Source organism: Anabas testudineus, chromosome 22, assembly GCF_900324465.2.
Source record: "Anabas testudineus chromosome 22, fAnaTes1.2, whole genome shotgun sequence".
In the NCBI taxonomy this organism is placed as follows: Eukaryota; Metazoa; Chordata; class Actinopteri; order Anabantiformes; family Anabantidae; genus Anabas; species Anabas testudineus.
In genome coordinates this window covers 819,547-839,627 of record NC_046630.1, presented here as the reverse complement: position 1 = coordinate 839,627, position 20,081 = coordinate 819,547, and the positions used below count along the sequence as shown (strand labels likewise).

General features: G+C 42.2%; 2 protein-coding genes and 2 long non-coding RNA genes across 7 annotated transcripts; 2 read left to right on the top strand and 2 right to left on the bottom strand.

Annotated features, from left to right (window-relative positions):
- Window positions 1-35: 35 nt before the first annotated feature.
- On the top strand, window positions 36-14,433 carry coch (coagulation factor C homolog, cochlin (Limulus polyphemus)). Of its 3 annotated transcripts, none has more exons than XM_026340016.1 (15): window positions 36-4,768; window positions 5,507-5,548; window positions 5,654-5,698; window positions 8,645-8,801; window positions 9,960-10,093; window positions 10,549-10,605; window positions 10,992-11,048; window positions 11,252-11,399; window positions 11,496-11,599; window positions 11,872-12,098; window positions 12,510-12,624; window positions 12,977-13,120; window positions 13,196-13,352; window positions 13,447-13,541; window positions 13,958-14,433. In XM_026340016.1, exons 2-15 carry the CDS (start codon window positions 5,515-5,517, stop codon window positions 14,128-14,130), a joined length of 1,647 nt encoding a protein of 548 aa, XP_026195801.1. In that variant the 5' UTR covers window positions 36-4,768; window positions 5,507-5,514; the 3' UTR covers window positions 14,131-14,433. The 3 variants fall into 3 exon arrangements, 2 of the variants coding, with proteins under 2 accessions (XP_026195801.1, XP_026195800.1); XM_026340015.1 differs by having other exon boundaries at window positions 36-4,772; XR_003297430.1 differs by lacking the exon at window positions 13,958-14,433 and having other exon boundaries at window positions 36-4,772; window positions 12,510-12,650; window positions 13,447-13,538.
- On the bottom strand, window positions 13,050-14,517 carry LOC113148341. Its single transcript, XR_003297431.1, has 3 exons — window positions 14,431-14,517; window positions 13,934-14,102; window positions 13,050-13,125 (listed from the first exon to the last, which is right to left on the bottom strand). It is a non-coding gene; the product is annotated as an uncharacterized LOC113148341 (long non-coding RNA).
- A 1,690-nt stretch (window positions 14,518-16,207) lies between these two features.
- ccdc65 (coiled-coil domain containing 65) lies at window positions 16,208-19,999 on the top strand. 2 transcript variants are annotated; one of them, XM_026340018.1, is made up of 9 exons: window positions 16,208-16,564; window positions 17,058-17,243; window positions 17,365-17,532; window positions 17,608-17,777; window positions 17,940-18,090; window positions 18,190-18,363; window positions 18,679-18,897; window positions 18,982-19,101; window positions 19,386-19,999. In XM_026340018.1, the coding sequence occupies exons 2-9, from the start codon at window positions 17,100-17,102 to the stop codon at window positions 19,671-19,673; spliced, it is 1,434 nt and encodes a 477-aa protein (XP_026195803.1). In that variant the 5' UTR covers window positions 16,208-16,564; window positions 17,058-17,099; the 3' UTR covers window positions 19,674-19,999. The 2 variants fall into 2 exon arrangements, with proteins under 2 accessions (XP_026195803.1, XP_026195802.1); XM_026340017.1 differs by having other exon boundaries at window positions 16,208-16,579.
- On the bottom strand, window positions 17,707-19,452 carry LOC113148342. The gene is made up of 3 exons (XR_003297432.1): window positions 19,368-19,452; window positions 17,897-17,998; window positions 17,707-17,793 (listed from the first exon to the last, which is right to left on the bottom strand). It is a non-coding gene; the product is annotated as an uncharacterized LOC113148342 (long non-coding RNA).
- Window positions 20,000-20,081: the final 82 nt, after the last annotated feature.

Sequence of the window (20,081 nt, the reverse complement as noted above, 5' to 3'; positions counted from 1 at the left end):
TTTGCACTTTGCTCAGCATCGTGCACTTGGTTTGCATGAAGGCGAACCTAAAGTGTAAGTTAAGGTCATTTAAGAGACATGTTGACGAATTCAGCTTCATTTTTTTCATAAATTCATTATTTTACTTCCACCACATGAATGTCACCTTCACACTGTTGGTGCCGTCTGTCCTGAGGTGAAGTAAAACCACTCTGGGATAAATAGATACTGCTGTTGTACTTTTGAGTAGTTTTTCCACCTTTGATAACTGTAAAAAGTAGTAAATAAGAATGTTCTGCAGTGTAGTTGTTTGGCAGTGATCAGTGTGTTGCTTCGTGGAACTTTAAGATGTGTAATATCTTCACCTACTTTCATGGTGCTTGGAGAAAAATAAGGCCGCAGACCGAAACACAGGTCGTGGTGATGTTCTTTTTTGTAAATGTCGTTGTTGAGTTTTGTCTTTTGCTCGATTCTGTTTTTAGATCCACGCTCTGCAGCAGGTTCAGCTTTCTGCCTCATTTAACATTCACCAACTGTGTTTTTCCTGCGGAGTGGAAAGTTTTCTCAAGTCAGGAGAGGAACAGGACGACTGTTCGGTACCAAACACACACACACACGTCATCCATCACTTTAAAGGCAGCGTGGCACAGTGGTACAGTCCTGCTGCACCACAGCACCAACAACAAAGAGATCAATCTGAGGATTATGTCATCGAGTGTGAAAGCAGTTTGCTGAGCAGCACTTCATATAGAAACATCTGAAAAGTCACACGGACAGATGTAATTCAAATTGAATATATAATGAATAGTATTCAATGTTCAGGTTAAATACAGTAACTGAACAGTACAGTAGTGGAGGAAGTCCTCAGATCCTTAAAATAAAGTATTATTACTATAGTGTAGCTACTCTGTTACAGGGGAAGGTCCTGCATATGCTTAAAGTACCAAAAGTAAAAGTACTCATTATTCAGTGTGGTTTATATTGAACTGAAGCATTTCAGTGGTTTCTATGTCATAACTCAGTGTTTGGAGATGTTGACAGTAAAGTGTGAATAAAACTATTCAAATGAGCAGCTTCAGCAGCGATACAACAGTATTACCAACTTCATCTAATAATACCTGTGTACTTTTACTTAGGATAACTGTGTTTTCTTCAGCAGGCCCCAAACAACATACCAGTCAACTCATGGCAGTTTACTACACAGGCTAATGTCTGATTCCTGAGGGGAACCTGAATGTCTCGACCACGTTTCAACTCACACAGTTTTATATCTTGATTTTATTTATGAATTGGAATAATTCAGAAGTTCAGCTCGGTGAGAAACGGTTTTCATTCTTTCTGCTCTAGACGACACGGCCTCACACTCATGGAGTTAATCCTAGCTCAGTTATGGTGACGTTGACTCTGTTATTTTGACTTAATGACCCGGGAGCTGAAATAATGAGCAGGAGGAGGAACAGGAGGGTGAAATGAGGAGAGGAAAGTCAATAAGATGAAGGGGAACAAGAGAGAAGGAGGAATGAAAGGGGGTGAGAGATGAGGAGGAAGAAATGATGAAGGAGAAAAGATGATGAACTTGAGACGGCAAAATAAGCTGAAGAAGGGATAAAGAGGAGGAGTGGGTTAGAAAAGTCTGGTTCTGACCCGGAGCTGCTGCTGTGGGAAAGAAACTAATCTCTAGTTTAAAAACTTCAGACCAGAGTTCAGTGAAATTTAATGTCAGTTTATTTGTTTGTTGTCGATCTAAAACCAACCACAGTAAAATAAAACATCTCAGTAAATCTCATTCCTGCTCTCCAGATGATGAATGTTCACTATGTGGTTGTTCTTCTGGAGGGGAGAATAGAGAAATCCTCAGGATGTAATGAACTGTATATGCTCCCTTTAGGACATATCATTCATAAACAGTTATTTTGCATAGCTATGCACCCTCCAGGTGGTTAAATACCTGGCTATTCAGGTGAAACAGAAACCCAGTGACACACCACGCCATCAGCCATTTGCTAATTTCTTAGGGGAATGTAGCTCTAAATCATCTGTGTTGAGTGAGGGTGATGTGAAACTGCTGTAAATGCACAGTTCAAGGTCTTCGTTCCCTTTCTTAATGATGAGTACCGACTACCGCCACCTGCTGGTTTGGAGTGTTTGGGTGTTCAAGTCGGCCTTTATCACTGTCACTGAGGCGAAACATCTTTAAGAGCTTAAAGCGAGTCCGTGGACAGGTGGTCCTTCAGAACACCACGGTCACACCTGCACGTGGACATTCACACTCACAGAGCAGTCGTGCACGTCCACACACACTCACACATTTCTGTCCAGCTTCTCCTCGTGACGGTCAGCAGCTGCTGGTCAACGTGGGCGTTCACTTCTATCTGCTGGTCAGAAACACTCACTGAGTTAATGTTCTTATTCCAGCCTGTTAAACCTGAAAGCCAGTCCAGGGAAATGTGGAGTACTCTTCGATTCTGTATCAAAGCTGCCAGCGATCACGTTTAATTAACGTTAAGGCCTCAGCAGCGCCACACACAGGCTGCAGTAGGTCTTACAGAAGGAAATGGTAAAGAAGCACTGAGCAGCAGCTCTGTTAACAGTTCCAGCTAAGCATCTTGTGGCTTGTCCACTCTTACACTGCCTCTTTGAGGTTTTACATGTCTTTGTATTGATTCTGTGTCTTTGTAGCTGTTTTTTAAGTTTTTCCCCACATTTCTGTCCAGATTGACGGTGTTGACCTTCGGCTGCACTTCACTCTGTTTGTCCTTCAGTTCACACTGTTGATTGTGCTTTAGCTGGAGTTTCTGGAGGACACAGTTCTGAACAAGCTCTTTGTGTAATAAGTTTCCACAAACAATTAGAAATAAACGCTTTGTAGATGTGGTAAAGAAAAAAAACTGGATAATAGAATTACTCCCGGGGGGGGGGGAGGTCTGAGCTCTCAGCCCAACATTTCACTATTTCCTTTTTGAGTTCGACCTCCTGATGTGGTCCTGCAGACCCTGGGTCAACATCCTTGTTTTATATAAAACATCTGATTGGCTCCCGCCTCCCTTCCCGTGACCTCAGCTGACTATGAGCTGTATGTAAACACTCAAGTCTGTCGTCCTGGTGTTTCAGCCGTAGACTGACTGTGTCTCGCTCCATAAGAGGCTTTTACAGGACAGAGATAGACCAGTGTGCTGTCTGCCCCTCTCAAGGAGCGGTTTGTTCTGACAGGACCCACTTAGATCAGGTGTCTGCAGGTTCTTTACTCTCTAAAACCTGCTTCTCCGTGAATGCAGACAGAGAATCAGGGAAAGTTCTGGGCATTTGCACTAATCTGTGCAAGACGAGCCAGGTTTTCCCCTGTGAGAAAGTGGACTTTGTGACCAGTTTTCAGCCTTTGTCAGTGCGCAGTGGTTCCACTTTGTTTCTAGCTGCAGAGTTCACCTTTAGGTTCTGGTTTTTCCCCATCAGAGCTGTGACCACATCCGAAACCAGAGGTGGTTGAAGCTGTTCCTGCCACAGAGCGCTGACACACTCACTGAGTGTGGTTATGTTTGAAGTGTTGTTGTGAGTTTTATCTCAGCTGCTGTGAAATGGACTGACATAAAACGTTCCCCATATATTTACGTGTTCCATTCTGACTTTCTGGTTCATCCACTGACTGCAGTAACGGGCTCTTTGGTGGCTTCCTATCTGCAAACCTGCCATGTTCTACTGAATGCTGTCTGTCACTGACTCTACATTTTGTAATATAACACTGTTAAATTGCTGTTACTTTTGTGCACTGACATGTTGTTTTTACCTTTATCTAACCTGTGTCGAGAGGATTCTGGGAAGATGTTTAATCAGGTGGACGCTCAGTGTGAGCAGCGTATGATCTGTGTGTAGATGCTGATCTCCTGCTGCTCAGATGAGTCTGTGCATGGATCTTCATCCTCCACCTCTGTGGACGGTATATGTTGAAGAAGGGGATCACGTCAGTTTAGCACATAACTAGTTAAACATTTAACTGCACACATGATAAAGTCCATGTTTCCGTATAGACTGTATTTTAATCCACTTCATTTTCAGTTGGTTTCATCTTTCTTACATCTGACATCAATTTAGGTGCAACAACCAGAAACCCCATCAGGAGTTAACAGTTTCAACTAGTTAAACTAGTAGAAGACAGTCACATCACCGAAGCTGGACGGATCTTTTAACCAATCAGATGCCAAACTAAAAGCGTAGAGAAGTTTATTCTTATAAATAGCAATAAATTGTTATCAGAAATCTGTTTAGCACTTCACTCTCGTCGTTTCCTGTTTTAATTTTCACATTTGTTCTGTTTCTTTGCTGCATCGTCAACAGTTTGAATCTGTGAAACATGAACCTGCTGCACTAATGGTTTTTTCCACCACTCATTTGCTGCCGGGTGTCGTCACTGTGATCATTTATTTAATCGTGGATCTCGACAGGAAAAGTAAAAACGGGTCCAGTAGAAAAAGAACTCGATTTGACTTCAGCTCATCAGTGAACATGTTTTTCACCGTTTCCTCTTCTCTCTCTCAGGTCGACCTGTCGCTGCCGCCCCTCCTCCTCAGCTGTGTGTGTGTGTGTGTGTGTGTGTGTGTGTGTGTGTGTGTGTGTGTGTGTGTGTGTGTGTGTGTGTGTGTGTGTGTGTGTGTGTGTGTGTGTGTGTGAGAGAGAGAGAGCTTATTTAAAGGGCTGCCTCTCTCACCGGGCGATCGACACCAGCTTACCGCCTGCTGCTGCTTCCAGGGAATAAACTGTTTAAACAGTTTCACCACAGACATCTGCTGAAGGAACAGTCAGTAAGACTGAATTTACTTATTTCTTTGACAACAGACTGAATGACTGAATATGTTTTCTTGTGTCTGATCTGAAAGCAGTTTTTACTGACTGATTTAAATTTAAACTGAGGGACTGGTGGTGGTTAGTGAACTGACTGAATTCCTGACTGACTTTTCACTTTACCAGTTTTACCCATTCCTTTCAGGCTGACTAAATGTGCTAACTATCTGCTGACTGTTTTTCTGTGACCTGTGCTCCATAATCATTATTTGACTGTTTACTAGCCTGTTTACTGACTGGTTCACTAACTATCTAAACTGTTTTACTATTTAGATACTGCTGAATGGCTGATCAGTTTACAGACTCACCAATAATAGATTAATAATAGTTTGCATGGTAAGGGGTTTACTGACTGGTTTACCAACTGCTCTTCCCATTGCTCGTGTGCTTTAGTGACTGGGTGACTGTTTTATGTGGACTGGTTTACACCATTTATTCCGAATTGGTTCTTGTTAACTGGTGGTTTTTCTGACTGGTTACTGGTCATTGGGTAACTGACTGACTGTTTTAGTGCCTTACTGGCTGGCCAAACTAGTGACTCATGTTTGTTTTCATATTCTTTACCAACTGACTGGTTTACTAACTGGTAGTTCAGCACCTAACAGCTGATGAAAGACCACCTAGTTAAATAAAACAGGTTACACAGTTACCGACTGTTTTTTCCACAGTAAACTGAAGTCAGTCTGTGTTTCAGGTGCAGAAATGTCTCTGCTGACGTTCCTGCTGCCTCTCACAGGTACACACACCACTTTATTCTATTCTGTTGATGTTCTACTTCATCAGTCTGTCAGTTTTATGTATTTGATGACTGATTAACGACCCCTGACCTCTTTCTCTGCAGGTTTTTTCTTCCTGAATTCATCAGTATTTGGCTCAGAATCCAGTGGTGAGTCTTTGTTTTTCCTTCCATCCAATAATTCTGTTTAATAATAATTCATTTTAGATGTTGAGCTTCACTAAGTAAAAAGTTGAACCATTGATCTGAATCAAAGCTCGTGACTTAATAACCTGCAGGTAACTATAGCAACACCAATAATGCTTCAGTTAACTGTTAAGTTGACAGTTGTCTGGTCAGTGTGTCATGTGTGGTAAATAGTGTAATTAGGTTTAATTCAGGTAAGTCAGTGATGTACTGGACATACACAGGTGAGATGTGTGCATTTACTGCTCTACTACTCTTATATCACGGTGTTGAGTGTTAAAGAGAAAAAGTAAGATTAACAGTATAAAGACCCTCATTACACCTCGAATCTCAAAGAACAAACTTTGCTTAACTTTTAAAGGCTGCCAAACGTAATTAGCTTAAAAGTTTTGAATGCTTTTTTTAATGTGGGGAGTGTGGCAGAGCACTTAACGACCACGGAGACATGGTTCTGAAAGATGGTCCAGTGATGGAGAACGTTCAGTTCTTGGTCATCTGGGGGGAAATGAATCAGGCCTGAATCAGTCGAGCACAGATCTCGTTCTAGGCTCTAGAACTAACTGTTGTTTTTTTGTTGGTTTTTAGCTTTAAGTGGAGAGAAAGCGTCCGAAGAGTTCTGTTTTCAGCAGGTTTTTGAAAATTGGGAGTGAGACCGTCCAATCTTTGTCGTTGAAAAGGCCAAATCGGCCTTGAGACAGAGGAGATGTGGTTGGTAAAGCTCAGTTACTCATCGATGATCACCTGCAGGTTTCTGACAGACTTAGTGGGGACAATCACTGAAGACCCTATGCTGATGTTGTGTTGTATCGAAGGACCGACTTGAAAGACGAGGACTTCTGTCTTAGAGAGGTTGAGTTGAAGATGCCTTTCTCTCATCCAAGCAGAGATGTCAGGGAGACATGCAGAGATGCATAATGTTACAGTGAAGTCATTCGGTGGAAACTACAGGAAGAGCTGTGTGTCAACGTAGCAATGACAGTAAAAGCTATGCCACTGCATAATAGAACCTAGGGATGTAGCATAGATTAAAAAAAAAGTAGTGGACCAAGAACAGAGCCCTGTGGCTTGCTGGGGGAGAGGCAGGACCCTGCCAAAATACCCTGACGGTTTGTCCAGATCAAAGCCTAAAAGAGTTTCAGGCTGTATAAATACTTTGGTGTTAGTTGGAATGATGGTGTGAGGTTGAAGGTGACTTGGAGATTTTGAAAGGAACAATAGAAGTGTTGTTGTTGTAATGTTTTTATTTCATCCAGGCACTTTATCAGGGTGTAGTGAGTTGGGGGTGTGATGGAATTGTCGTCGGGATAGTGGAGGATGAGTCTGTATCTGTATATTTGGCCTAACTGGACACAAACATTTGAAATTTCAAATTCTATTCAATTCATTTTTATTTATAAAGCATCAAATTGCAACAGACGTCATCTCAAGACACTTTACAGTGTTTAAGGTTTAAGACCTTACAAAGTATATAGAATTATATAGAAAACCCAACAATCCCACTGAGCAGCACCAGGAGACAGTGGAGGGTAAAAACTCCCTTTAGAGGAAGAAACATCCTGCAGAACCAGACTCATAGTCAGCTGCCATCTGCCTCGACCGGTTGGGGTGAGTGGAAGGAGAAGAGAGAAAAGAACAGCAGGCAATAAGACAACAACAAGCAGTAATAACATTGGGCAGATGAACTGGATTCTGGAGATGTACAGCTCCAGGCCGAGGATACCTGCAGAAAAGTACAGAGAGAGGGAGACAGAGAGGAGGAAACACAACTACAGGAGAGAGAAGACAAAAAGTTAATGACATGAAATGGTAGAATTTGAATGGATAGAGGAGAAAGGAGAGAGGAGAGGAGCTCAGTGTATCAGTAGAGGTCCCCCAGCAGACTAACCTATAGCAGTAGAACTAAGAGATGGTTCAGAGTCACCTGATCCAGAAGATTTATAAAAAAGGAAAGTTTGAAGTCTAGTCTTGAATGTAGAGAGGGTGTCTGCCTCCAGAATTAGTTACTGGGACATCCTATTAATAATGAATTACAATAGTCCAGTCTGGAAGGAACTAATGCATGGACTAGTTTTTCAGCATCACTTTGGGACAGGATGCTCCTAATTTTAACTTTAATGTTTCTCAGGTGGAAAAAGGCAGTTCTAGAGATTTCTTTGATGTATGAAGTGAAGTGATTTGTGCTTGAGATGAGTTCATGTGATGTAAAAGAAGAGAAGTAGAATAACGATGAGATGAAGGTATCTCTCTCCATTATGTGATTTCCTTCTTTCCGATCAGTCGATCTCGCCTCTTTGTCTTCATTTTATTGAATTATTTCAGTGGCTGATAGAAACAGTCCCTTGTTGTTGTCTCTGGACAGATGGAGGTAACTTTAAACCTCCCTGATGACTTGTTGTTGATCAGAACAGACCTCCGACCCGTCTTCCCTGTGTTTATATTGAACCTGATTCATACAAATATCTGAAATTGAAACTAGCCACCCGTCTGTTCTCTCTAATACATGAAACAGATGAAAAGCTCCTTTTATCCTCTGTCAAAGAGCCCAGTTGTTATTCTGACTCTATTTCAATGAATTACTGACTCATGAATAGTGTTATGTAACAGAAAATCCTGTTTGTCGTCATCAAGTCCGTCAGTTCTGTCAGTTCAGTTCAGTTCTGAATATTTAAACTGTCACTTTATCTGTAATAAAATAAATACAGAATTATGCTGCTTTTAGCTTTTTCACCCTCTGTTATTTTGTGTTGCCAAAAGAATTAAACTTCATATCACGCCTGAAATAGGTTTGACGTATTTTGTGGTAGAATAAATAAATAAATAAACAGTATAACTACAGCTAGTCTGTCTTTGATGTACCATGATGTACATGTTCCATGTAAGCAGCTCACTGTTGAGGCTATTTTTGATCAGTGCCTTATCCGGTGACCTGTTTGACCCGTGGAGCCGACCTGACCGAGGATGGTGTGGTGGTTTTATGTCCTCCGGACTGCAGTCAGTGGAGGGCGTCGGTGTTCGGGACCGGGACCTACGCTGCCATTTCATCGGTGTGTGGAGCTGCTATGCACAGGTAGGACTTCAGCCTGATTTCAGTTAGTGAATAAATGCTGATCTGTGTGGATGTTAAAGCTTCAGCGTTTGAAAACTGGGTTTGTGGCGATTGTCTGACAAACAATGAGCATTCTCTGTCTGGTTCTGGTGCTTTGGGTGTAGATTTAGAGACACGTGGATCAGACTGTGTTCTGCTAATGACAGCAGCTGCAGATGTGACATATTAATGAGCAGTGTGAGTCCTGCTGTCTGCTGAACCTCAACAAAACAGCAACACCATGAAGGAATGTGCAGGAATGAAGGATTAAGCTTTCAACCTTGAATGACCTCGTCCTTCCTCTGTAGAGGGCCTCCAGGGGCCCTGAGAGGAAAACCTACACCAACTGTGCTCCCTCAGGATCCTTTTAAAGTCTCTATGTGTATAGATATCTATATCTCTATATCTCTGTCCTCTATTAAACCACATTGAGCAATGTTTCCTGTTCTCATTCAGTTCAGAGGTGCTGTGGGAGAAATCGACCTTTTCTCAATTCAACAGGTTTTTTTTTTGTTGTTGTTCTTAGGTAAACAAATATTTACAAAATCCCTCCATCCACCACTGATGAATGTCACTTTAATCATATTGAAAGTAGAGAAACAAACAAAACAACAGCAGAAAACGTCTACTTACCTGATTAGTGGTGGTTCTCTGCAGTTCAGCGAACTGGGAAATGTATTTGTTGTATATGTGAACTTTGTGCATCATCCACATGAAAACAACAGAACAAATCTGCTTTTCCTCTTCTAGATTAACATACCGCCCAGTTTCAACAGCCAGTACCAGATCTCAGCTGGGCACAAAGAGACCTTTTCTTTTTACATAAATTATATGCAGCATGCACAAAACAGGTGTTTGAAGTTAAAGTGCTGCTTCACGTTCTTTACTCAATGCTGTTAATAGAAATGTACTATTAATGAATAAACGTGGAGCTGATTTGAACCATTTATTTAAATGTAAGTACAAAAACCTCAAAACAGTACTTGAGTAAATGTACTTTGTTACTCAACACCTTTCAGTTCCGTTAGTGTCAAAGTAAACACAAACGTGTGTGTAATTCTCTGTCAGGTCTCTGCCAGCTCATCTTCCCCACTTGAATTCATCTGGATGTTTTTAGGAACTGTGCTCTCTGCCCTACAGGGGCGTCCTGGGTCCGTCTGGAGGCTCCGTCAGGGTTCACAAGCAGCAGGGACGACACAACTACATGAGCTCCTACGCCCACGGCATCCAGTCACAGAGCCTGTCTCGATGGACCGCCTCCTTCAACCTCACCAGTAGGTGAAGCCACTGTGGTCACTGACTGATTGGTTTGTTGATTGGTCATCTGATTGAGATGTTTAGTTACTGCCACCTGGCTCGGAGTCGAGCTGCTGTGGATCTAACGAAGCCAGTTGTATGACCTCACAACAACGTGATGTTTCCAGAACAGGAACCTTGGTCTTCATGTGAAGATGCTCCGTTATGTTATTGACACCATTTCATCATAGGACGACACGTCTGTAAAGAACAGAACTGAAAATGGGATTGTTGGGTTTTCTCTATAATTTTTTGTATAAATATTTTCTGTAAGGTCTTAAACCTTACACTGTAAAGTGCCTTGAGATAACTTCTGTTGTAAATTGGCGCTATACAAATAAAATTGAATTGAATTGAATTGAATTGAAAATCTTATTTTCAGTTGTAACATTGCTGAGGTGAATTTCTCATCCTGTGTTCTGTGTGTGAACAGAGCCCGTTAACGTCCCGTTAGAGTTGACGAGTGACACCAGCACCACACCTCTGCCAGGTAACTGATGCACACCTTTACCTAGTACTGGTACTAGTCTGTACTATGGTGTTGTATAAACAGGTTCCCTGACTATATACCGAGAATATATATAAGAATATATATATATATATATACTATATACTATATACACAGAATATATATATATATATATTCTGTGTATATAGTGTGTGTGTGTGTATATATATATATATATATATATATATATATATATATATACATATATATTCATTCTGTGTATATAGTGTATATATATATATATATATATATAAATAACTCTGTCCTGGGAGAGTCACTGCGTACACACGCACACGCACATATATATATATACTGTATGTATATATATATAAAAAAACTTTTAAAAAACGTTTTTACTTTTTTTGCAGCTAAGAAGCCACTTAAGAAACCGTCAGTGAAGAAAGCTCTGGCTGGTGGAAATAAAGGTACTCTGGATTTCCTTTATTTTTACTGCAGCTGACTGTTCCAAACGTATTATTGGTTTTAAACAAGCTGCGAGTTTACTGCCAGTTTTATTTTTAGGACTAATTTTAACGTCAGTCATTTTGATCTTAGACAAACTGACATCAAGGTGAGAAACACACTCCTCTAGTGAAGAGTGTTTATGTGTGTGTTTGTGTGCGTGCAGACTGTCAGATGGACATCGCTTTGGTCATCGACAGCAGCAACAACATTGGGCAGCGAAGGTTCAACCTGCAGAAGAACTTTGTGGCCAAACTGGCCGCCATGTTGAGAGTCGGACCAACAGGACCACATGTAGGCCTCATACAAGCCAGGTCAGACACACGTGTTAGAAAGTTTCATTAGGCACTGGGAACTAAAGTGCAGTGAGTTTAATCTGTGTGTGTGTGTGTGTGTGTGTGTGTACGCAGTGACTCTCCCAGGACAGAGTTTGTACTGACCAACTACACTCAGCCCAAAGAGCTGCTGTTTGCAATCAAGGAACTGGCTTACCTGGGAGGAGACACCAACACAGGTAAAGCATGTGTACTACAGTGTACTTCACTGTACTACACTGTACTACAACATAACTTAAAGCCACAGGGTGCACCTGTGTTCTAATAGAAATATCCTCGTAGCTTCTCTTAATGTGGACGTCAAATGTTTCCTGCTGTCCAATGATTTGATTTTCATAATGATGAAGGTGGAGGAGTTGAAGCAGAGTGGACACTCGTTCCTCCACAAGCATCATAAAACAAACAAAGCAAACATGGTGCAATGTTTCTCTGCCTGTTTGATTTACTGCAGGTAAAGCCATCATGCACACAGCAGAGACCTTCTTCACTCAGGACAACGGGGCGAGACGAGGCCACCCGCGGGTGATGATGGTGCTGATGGACGGCTGGCCGTCTGACGACCTGGAGCAGGCGGCCATGTTGGCACGAGAGTCCGGCATCAACGTCTTCCTGGTGTCTGTGGCCAAACCGGCGCCTGAGGAGCTCGCAATGGTGCAAGACAAGGACTTCATGAAGAAGGTGGCAACTTTCTTTATATCTCTTTATATTCAAAGGGTTTTTTCACAACACGATTTAATTCAATATGCTGCAGATTAAAAACACAAACAGCAAAGTGCAAATACTTTTCTCGAAATTAAAAGTCACATAAATTAAGTTAAAGCTCATATAGGGTACCTCACAGAAGACGTTATAATAAGCCCCAGTGGAGCTGGAGAGATTCAAAAGCACAGAAGGTCGTCTGATGTTTACATCGAGCTCCCGGGATCAGAGACCCACAAATCTGTTTTAACATTTCATTGAAACTCTCGCTGCAGCCTTCACTGCTACATGACTGGTGTGTGTAGCATGTTTTTTGAACTCCACGCAGGGATACGTTCTGTTTTTATTCCCAACATCATGTAAACTGATTAAACGTCCCTCCTCCTGCAGGCTGTGTGCAAAGACAACGGCTTCTTCACGTATTTGATCCCGAGCTGGTTCAGCACCACCAAACACGTCAAACCTCTGACCCAGAGACTCTGCTCGCTGGACAGCCTGCTCTGCAGTAAGACACATCTACACCTGTCACCTGTAGGAGCTCAAGGACTAAATCTTGTTTTTTGTCTTTAGCTTCAGTAAACGTCAAATTTAACTCCAGAAAATAGACATGTTACTATTTGAAATACTGGAAATAAAAAGCAATTCACAACATTTGATAAAACATTTAAATGAATCATCACCTGGAGTTCTAGTTCAACCTCAGTCCAGTAATCCTGCTGAATATTTGTACACAGACACTACAACAGTAATACATCATAATACTTCTTATTTTATTAACAAAGTGCATGATGTTTTTTGAAATACTGAGCAAAGAAAATCAACGACTTCCTGAGTAATTCAAGTTTTTGTGATTGGAGGTAAAACCTGCTACAACTCTGTCAACATCGGGTTTCTCATCGATGGCTCGTCCAGCGTCGGCGAAGGAAACTTCCGGCTGGTCTTGGACTTCTTGGCAGGAATCGCCAGGAGCTTCGACATCTCAGACATGGGCTCTCGCATCGGTCAGCTGCACAGAACAGAAACATTTAATGAGTTAATTAACTGATCAGCTGACTGTGACTGTGCCGTGTGTCCAGGTGCCGTCCAGTTCACCTACGACCAGAAGCTCGAGTTCAGTCTGTTTGACTACTCCACCAAAGAGGACGCCATCAACGCTCTGAGGAGGATCCCTTACATGAGTGGAGGAACAGCCACAGGAGAAGCCATCCGCTACACCACCCAGAACCTGTTCAGGTAAAACCATGATCTATACACAGCACCAGGTGGGACTGTGTCTGAAGGAGGAAAAAACCTGAATACGAATTCAATTCGTCATTTTCTCCACCAGGCGAAGTGGACCGGGGCGCAACTTCCTCATTGTGGTGACAGACGGACAATCGTACGACGACGTGAGAGGCCCGGCACTGGCTGCACAGAAACAAGGTGTGTGTGTGTCAAAGCTACACCTAGACTGGACTGACGTGACGCTGCAGCCAACATCCCAACAGATAAGAAAGTAACGTGTGGAGTAGAGTTAGCAGTAACTTCTCCATGTTCAGTACACCAGGGTTTCAAGAGGCCTCTTGATCTGTGTGATGACAAATGAGTCACAAGAAAGGTTCTTCTGTTTGGTTCTTAGTGGAATGAGTTTAAGAACCTTAATTAATATGGAATGAGCTGGTTCTAAAGTCTGCTCTTCATCTGAGTCCTGGAATAAAATAAACGTTCATGCTTTCAAAGACAAAGTAAGTGATGTAACAGGATTCACTTACTTTTTCTTGCCAACTAAAACATTGTTAAAATGAGTGACGAGTTAACCTGACACATCACTTCACCTGTCTCTTGTCCACCAATCACAGGTATCACCATTTTCTCAGTGGGCATCGCGTGGGCCCCTCTGGATGACCTCAAAGCCATGTCCTCACAGCCAAAGGACAGCCACACCTTCTTCTCCAGAGAGTTCACCAGCCTCGTCGAGTTGATCCCGCTGCTCGTTCGAGGCATCTGCCGAGATTTCACAGAGAACAACTGAGGACACATCTGTACTTGGATACTTGTGAGGTTCTTTAATAACATGATGCATAATCCCTGATTATCCTGAAGACACAGAACTTCTCCAGCAACACAGGCTGTTTCACACCAGCACCTCTCCCTGCTGAAAACCGCTGCAGGTCTTAAATCACACAATGATTTATTGTGTGTCATTTATGGTGATAATTATTATTATAATAATGTTCTAACACTGTGAATGAAGATAAAAATGAAACGGAGAATTTCACATTCAGCAGAGAGACGCAGACGCTGCTGCGACAGTCTCGTGTTGGTTACTTACCGTCGACAATATGAAAATCTCAGAGGTTTTGAAATGAGCCTTTCCTGGTTCTGGACTTTAACCCAGCAGGTTCGGTTCCATGTGCATCACCTGGTCTCTAAACCAAAAACCAAATGTCCATCATCACACTGTGTATATAGTGCTCACAGACACATGTACATATAACAGACACTCAGACGTCAAAACGTTTCCTATTTAATTAAAGTCGTCATCATCAGTAAAAACCAGAAGATTTCAATTAGCTCAAATCACTGATGAGTTTGTTTTTTTCCAGGTTTTTAATCACAAAAAAAAAAAAAAAAAAAAAAAAAAACACAATTCAGAGAATAAAATATTAGATTATTAAGATTATTCCCACAATTTTCCAACGTTATTGTAAAAAATGTTGTGGGAATCATTTCAGAATATTCATTTAGTGTTTATTCTGTGAATTGTTTTTCTCTGTTCCCTCTATTCTTACAAAAGTGACCGAAATCTCCGATTATTATTATTATTATGATAAAACTCAAGTGTAGCCTTTAACCCAGCTGATGTGTACAGATTCTTTGATGTTGTATTGATTTCATTTTTAATAAAATGTGTCATTAAGTCTGATTTTGTCCTGCAACGTTTATTTATTTAGTCCTCAGAACTCATTTATGCTTGAAACCTGCAGCAGCATCAACGAACCACAGATGAGTTTCTACTAAACTACAAAACACTGCAGCTTTTATAACGTTAAGAAGACCTGGAACATCCCATAATATTTGACTTATAGAGATCTACTTAGTGTTAGAGTGTTTAACATGTTGTCATTTTCCGTTTCTCGTACAGTAGATTAACTTCTGGACTGGACGTCTACTCAGTTTCATTATTCTAGTGACTGTTACAGCTGCTGCAGCTAAACCAGAGATCATTTATGAAAACAACATTTCGCAGGATTAAGAGATTTTTCAATAATAAAATGACTTTTTTCGTCATAATATTCTACAGTTCATTCATCTGAGACAAACTATTGATCTCATTGATTTCATGTTTAAATTCTAGACTGGGGTTTATTCTTAGGATGATGGAGACGTTTACCTGGAGGTCTCCTCCTCTCCTCGCTGGACATTTGGAAAAATCCCACTCCAGTTTTTAGCCGTCCTCCCGACTGTGGAGAAAACAGAACAACATGATTTTCTTATGGAACGAAACTCATCGTTCACTTTCTGCAGTTTTCTGCAGCTTTAAATTTGTCAAACGTCTGTTCACTCAACATTTTCTACCATTTATTCTACCAGCAGATTCAGGACGAGTGTTTCTGGGAACTGTTTCCTGTTTAATTTATAGATGAATTCATCATGTGCAGAATGAATAAATCAGCAACTAAAGGTGTTTGAAAGATAGTAAACCCTTAAGAAACATTTCTACCTAAATACGATCTAAAGGGAAGGGAAACCATTGTGTATGTGTACCGTTTATAGGGGTTCACACTACTGAAGATGGTAACACACCAGTATCTCCAGACTCCGTTTACACTCGGCCTTGATAAAAACAATCAAATTAACATGAATGTGAAGTTTAAGTTTCAGGCTGGAAGAATAGATGCAAACCTGCTTTTTCTGGCATTTCTCAATAAACGATGGTCGTTTCTGCAGCGTGTCCATGTTCACCAGGGACCTGGTGCCATCTGGTGTCAAACCTGCAGAACAAACATCGAGCGTGTCTGATCTGCTCCCTGGTAACACACACACACACACACACACACACACACACACACACACACACACACACACACACACACACACACACACACACACACACACACACACACACACACAGGTTGGTTAGTGAAAATTGATCTATGATGGAGGAAACTGTTCCTCATCAGTGTGGACTGCACTGAAATTAAATCCTTCCCATACAGAAAAACTCTTTCATATAAATTCATATAGAGCTGTCAATATATGAAAAAAGAGTAGATTTACTTCTTTTCTTCCTAGTTACTACAGTAAAAGTACAAAGGAAGTATTCAGATACTTCAATCTAGTAACAGTACTCTCGTTCCTTTCAGCTTAAAACCAATGACGTCACACGTGGACGCTTCTCTGACGCCGTTGCCGTGGAGACGGGACAACAACGTCAGCGGGCTGAAAAATTCAAAGTCCGACAGGTGAGTTTCTGACAGGTGAGTTTCCGACAGGTGAGTTCAAATTAAAACGATTTAATTAGTGATTTAACTTCACAGAGACACGTTAAATGTCCAACTGTGAACCTGGGGACGGTTTAATTCACAAACCACGTTTACGGAGAATAGCTAAGCTAACTAGCTTTAGCTAACTAGCTTTAGCTCACATGCATTATTAGTTTTATTATGAACGTTACTTTCTATATTCAGGGTCTTTATAAAGATATTTAATCTGTCAAGTGTCTAAATCCAGTTTAATTTGTTCCTGATATTAAAGAGCCACAGTAAAAAAATAAAACAGATCCTCATGAGTTATTAAATGAAAGTGAATTAACAGTGAAATGTTTAAACTGCTGTTTATTTATCTTCACTTTAAATTTAAGCAGAGAAAAACTTCAACCACCTGATTTCAACTGGCAAACTGCAAACAAAACTTAAAATGTAAATAAATGACATGTGTATATAATATATTTAACAGATGTTAAACCAGCAGTGAGGAAGAGGAGGAGGAGGAAGGATCATGCCGAAGAAAGGGAAGAAAGGTGGAGGAGCCAAAGGTGGAGGAAAGACGGAGGAGGAGAAACTCCTGTACCTGCAGCAGAGAGCGCAGGCTGAGGAGGAGCTGGCCAAGAAGAAAGAGGAGATACTCACCCTGTTTCTGAAGGTCAGTGAAACAGCGAGATGTCTTTTTATTATCTGCTCCTACTTTGTGAGGAAATGATCTGTGACAAGTTTGTGTTTTGAACACCAGTTCACTTCAATAAATATTCATATGTCTGAATCAGGACAAGTTGCAGAAGGAGCAGAGAAACAGTGCGGTGAACCTGCTGAAGCTGAACGAAGGCTGGAGGACGATTCTCCGTCAGACTCGAGCTGCCGAGCTGCGTAAAGACGTCTCCGTCCTCACCCAGACGTTTGAGAGGCAGCTGGATGGCCTGGACAGCGTCATCAAGGTGAACAGATGCTGCTCTCCATCTAATAACATCGACTCTCCGTCTCACTTCCTGCCTGTTCCATTTGTTTTTCAGAGTCTGGAACGTGACCTGCAGGAGGCGGAGCGTCAGTCGGCTCAGGTGCGCCGCGTTCACCTGCAGCATTTGGAGCGTCTGTGGGCTCAGCAGGAAAAACGGCTTCAGTTTCTGCAGCAGCAGTGGGAGAGCAGCGTGCAGCAGCTGAGCTCCAGGTTCAACTCTGAGAGGTGAGTGTGAGGAGTCCTTCACAGGTGTGAGAACATACTGTAGGTCCTCAGTCCATCAGAAAAAAAAACACAGCAAAGATAAAACGTGAAGACGTAAAATGACAAAGACGTGCACTAACCTCTGATTGATAATCTGTGCTCGGTGATCCCAATGTCTTCCAGGAAGCAGATGTCGGCGCACTCTCAGCAGCAGCGAGCTGATCTGGACGACGCAGCGTTCACTGTGGAGCAGCAGCACAAAGACATGACGAGTGAAATCCACACACTGTACAGAGAAAGCATCGCTCTGTACGAGAGCGCTCATGAAGACAGGGTATTTCTCAGAACTCCTTCTCTGTCTCAGGGAGATTACAGACGTCCCGACTGTATCTCTGAGTTTTACCTCCTGTTTCTTCCATCTCTATGTGGACAGAGGGCAGCTCTGGTCGTGGAGGACAAGGGGAAGTTGAAGGAGAAGGCTCTCGAGAACCAGGAGGCTCAGCAGCTCTTTGACAAAGAGGCAAAGGAACTGGACAGCCTGCTCTCCAGAAACAACAATTACATGAAAACAGCAGAGATGGCTGAGAAGGCAGTTAAAGAGCTGCAGGTCAGTCACAGATGAAGAGACTACATGTGATGGAGTTGATTTCATAATTTCAACACATTATGAAATCTCTGGTTTCCCAACACCCACTGAGAATAGTATGTAACCTAGTAGATTTGAAGTACTGACTAGTGAGAAGTGTTGAAACCGGTGTCGTGCGATTACTTTAATTCCAGTGAGTCTGTTTGAAAACTCTTCTTTGTCCAAATCAGCCGTGTATCTGTTCATGTCCACTTCCTGTTGTCTTTATGAGAAGACTGATGACGGTGTTCAGCTCAGATTAGATTAAACCTTCCATCTATTCCACTTCTCTATCAGGACTCCATCATCAAGCTGCGGACAAAGCTGCGGTGCAGTAGGACGGACAGCGAGCTGGTGGAACGAGATTTAACAGGCGCCAGAAACGAGGTGAACACAAAGACTCGCAAGCTCCGGGATCAGCTGACTCGGGCTCAGATGGCGGTGAGGAAACAGCTGACTGACCTAACCATCCACGGCAACGATGCAGCTAAGACACTGCAGGAAGTTATCAACAAGGTGAAACTTCAAACCTCCTCTTCCTCTGTCAGATCCTGTGACATCTCCACTGTTTGATTTGATTCGTCTCCTCCGGTGTTTCAGGGTGAGAGGATTTTACGTGTGGCTGAAATGTGCAGAAAGCTGGAAAACGAGCAGGAAAATGTCTTTCCACCATCAGCAGCTGAGGAAAATTCTGTGACTGAGAAAGAGGAACTGGAAAAGGTAGGTCTGGACTTTCCCCTCTCAATAGGACATTCTAGAAGGAGTTTGAGGTGTGAACTCCTGTTTTTGGCGTATTTATAGGATTTAATCATTTAAAAGCATCCTTTCACTTTAACTAAATTTCTACTTGGGGACATTAAAGCTTTATTGTACTCTGTACTCTTGAGCTCTACAACCACAATACCAAATAAAGTCGAGATGCCAGAAATCAGAACAGGTGATCAGGGGCCCCTTTCTAATAGTGTATCGTGCGTTTTTCCTCTCACCTGTGCGTCTGTGTGTAGGAGCAATCTCAGTTTCCAGAGTTGCAGCAGCTGATGCAGCGCATCAACACTGCTCTGCTGCATCGAGAGGCCCTGAAGAAACAGAGAGGAGACCTGAGCCGAGAGAACCAGCAGCTAAGGCTTCTGCTGCGTCGGCACCTGGACGCCATGACCGTCAGCGACAGCACCCTGGACGGACCCCACGCTCTGCTCACTGCGTACCGGGCACCGACCACGGCCGCCCCGCCAGACCGCAGCAGACGCCACACTGTCATCGAGGCCGTTCATGCCGCCAAACACTCACTGTAACAGACCGAAGGACTATGCAGGATCTGGATTGGCCGTTTCCACATGAAGAAAAAAATAAATAAATAAAAAGTGACAGGTGGTCGTTAATAAAATTTAAATTAATATTTACAATAGCTTTCAGTTTAGGAACATAACTGAACCAGAAAGTTTAAACGTGACACCTTCAGAGATGTTGAACCTGCTGCACTACAGACATGTTGGTGCTAAGGTGTGGCTCACAGGTGGTGTTCTCGCTGCATCTGGAGGTGCTGGAAGGGTTGAGGTCAGGAATCAAATCAGTTTTCCACATCACACTAGGAAAACTACACAGAAGACGTCCTAGTACAAAACTGTTTCAGTCACTGAGCTGCTCAGAAAGTCAGTTTCAGTAAAAACCATATTAAATGACATCTCCACGTACGCTGTAGG